This window comes from Histoplasma capsulatum, genomic scaffold (genome assembly GCF_000149585.1).
Source record: "Histoplasma capsulatum NAm1 scaffold_7 genomic scaffold, whole genome shotgun sequence".
Taxonomy (NCBI): Eukaryota; Fungi; Ascomycota; class Eurotiomycetes; order Onygenales; family Ajellomycetaceae; genus Histoplasma; species Histoplasma mississippiense.
In genome coordinates, this window is record NW_001813976.1 from 943999 (window position 1) to 946762 (window position 2764).

Here is a 2764-nt window from a genome sequence, read left to right on the forward strand (position 1 = left end):
TCAAAATTTCATCTCGGGTCATTCTTCGGCTACCATCCAGCGACGGAGGAGCCATAGACTCTTTCTTAACCTTCTCAACCTTTTGCGCAGGCTCCTTAACTTCCTTCTCTTTTTCTTCAAGAACCATGTCAAACTCTTCATCGATATCCCGAACGACCTTCTCCTGCGGTTGTTCAGACACCCCATTTTCGGACGAGCTAGGAGGAGGCGCATTGATATCTTCCCCAGCCTTAACCCTCCGCAATAGTTTCCAATCCAGTCCTTTGATCAAATGTGTACTTTCCACATCGCCTCCAACCCCAATCTCCTCTCTAAGTTTCTCGAACGTAGGCTGGTCGACCTGGCCAAGTTTAACCATATCCTCCAACGCTCGAACCCTGTTCTCCCGGTCATCATCTCCCCGATCGTCACTACCATATCCTTCGACATTCCCTTCTTCATACTGACCCGCCCGCCGCAGAAGTGTTCTGTCCTGGTATCCCTCGGCCAACTTGGTACCCTTGGGAGCAGCTGAGGATCTGAATTTCTTCGCAGGGGGTGGTTGCGATACACGGCGATGGTCGGCTGATTGACTAGCAAAATCTACGCCGATGACTGAGCGACTGCGTGAGCAAACAAGAAAGCAAGAAGAGTTAGCTCTAAAATGTTCCAGAAACAAACTTGACAGCAGCTCTTGAAGCGTGGGAGTAAGGGAATACGTACGGAGTCATAGGAATTTTCGGTCGCATATTAGAACCCAAAGCTGCAGGCTTCGAACGCGCTGCATCCCCGCCAACAGGTGACGGTTTGTTGGCAAGTGTAGAGTCATGGCCCGTTTTTTTTGATTGGTCTTCGAAAAGCAAGCGTCGAAATTGCTCGTTGTTCATGGTTTCCGTAATGGATGAGGCAGCCACTTTGAGAAGTGATTTTGTATCTCTATATCTGTTTGAAATATATTCCAGTGAACCACGTCATTTTTTTTTTTTTTTTTTTTTGTTTTGCTGAAAAAGCAGAAGAGCAAAGTTCAGTTTATCACTCAATGTACAGATCTGTACCTAAACTGTACTCCGTAGTTAAGTGATAGCTAACTAGCGTTTCAGATGAGACTTTTTGGCCACCATGATTATATAATCAGCACTCCCGCTCGTCGACTATTGTTGGGGGGATTGGATTGGGTGATTCGTACCCTCTATCACCACGGCGCTGGTGGTGATTTGAGCTCTTTTGCCCTAGTGGCCTAATAAGTATTTCAAGCCTGGTGACTGCTTACTCACTCTCTCTAGTGAGTGCGCCACAGTGTACGGAAAACCACACTGTATGGAAAATATTATCAATATCTTCATTCTTCATCTTCAAATAATCATCATTAATTATAACCATGTTTAAATCTTCTAATTACACTGAGGAGTAGTTGTAAAAAGCTGTTGATGCATACAAAAGCAATTTAAAATTAAAAATCACATCTCTGTCATGAAAATTCAAAGTCCCATATATCACTTTGTATGAGAGGATCAACAGGAAGAAATCAAAGATTATGAAAGTTTCACTGAATAAAGCATTGAATAACAGTCAGAAGAAGGCAATTAAAATATAAATTCATCAATTGAATATTAATTTTTACCTGCTCATCATTGAGCATATTGAAGCTACTGTAAATTGTATGTTGAAATAATATTGTAAGGCGAAGCCGTACGAAGAAGCTCTTGGGCATGCTATTCTTGTTCTTCATCCTCGTAACTCTAAGATATGCTGTGCAAGCGGAAACAAGCAGGAGGTGAAGCCCTGTGCGTAGTCATGTGACTACGCGTATGATGGAGCGAAGGCGTGGCACTGCGTGTGGCAGGGCGTAGCAAATATTATATAAATTCAGAGACTGCACTTTCTACAGTAAATAAAATATAAATATATCAATTCATTAAACATCTATCAGATTATAAACAAATCAAGTAAAAGTTTATAAATTCAAAACAGATATTTTATAAAAATATAAACTTTATTATCAATTGATTTGATTGATATAAAATTATTTTTAATCAATATCATTTTTTTCACTGTGATATCTACAACTTTAATGAGATTGAATTTCAAGAAGAAAAACAATATGAATAATGAATTATAATTATCTTTAAAAATATAAATTCTGTCATACAATCATCATACTCCCATGGGTTAATAACAGTGATGAAGTGTGTCAATGCAAATGATACAATATTGAATTCATTGATTATAATGAAATTAAAAATTTATTTAAAAAATTTATATATATATTTCAATTTATTTAACAATTATATCATCATTGCATTTGAATCTGACTTTACAAATGATGAGATTGAATTTGAATAAATTAAATGATTTAATAAAATGATAAAAAAATGTTAAATGCGCAGTTATTAATTGTTATTAATGAATAATTATGATTTTCATCTTATAAAAGAATTTATTTAATACTGTAATTTTTATAAAATTATTTTATTTAAATTCTCATCTCATATAAATCATATTTTACAATTTTTTGATGATGTGCTTTTTTGACAGTATAAGCATTATCATACAAAGACAGTTAATGAGACTATTTGTTATGAATATGAGCAGTATGATGATAGACAATTTTTTGTTAATTTGAAGAGTGTTTGATTGAAAGCATTTAAATCTGATATTGTGAGAGCTGGCTTTGCTGATTGTGAAATGTATTCAATTAATTATGATATAATTTTCAATTGATTGAAATTTCTTATCATCGACCCTGATCGCATCTTAATATATATGATGACGATGATAATATATG

The 2764-nt window shown here is 35.8% G+C and overlaps 1 protein-coding gene across 1 annotated transcript in view; it reads right to left on the minus strand.

Annotated features, from left to right (window-relative positions):
* Window positions 1-1708, minus strand: part of HCAG_05919 (predicted protein) — a gene marked incomplete at both ends in the record, with an annotated part of 2952 nt that extends 1244 nt beyond the window's left edge. The window contains 5 exons of the mRNA XM_001538264.1: window positions 80-602; window positions 703-921; window positions 1166-1208; window positions 1250-1292; window positions 1673-1708. Of these exons, the coding sequence (XP_001538314.1) occupies window positions 80-602; window positions 703-921; window positions 1166-1208; window positions 1250-1292; window positions 1673-1708 (864 nt within the window). The remainder of the gene's footprint in view (window positions 1-79; window positions 603-702; window positions 922-1165; window positions 1209-1249; window positions 1293-1672) is intronic.
* Window positions 1709-2764: the final 1056 nt, after the last annotated feature.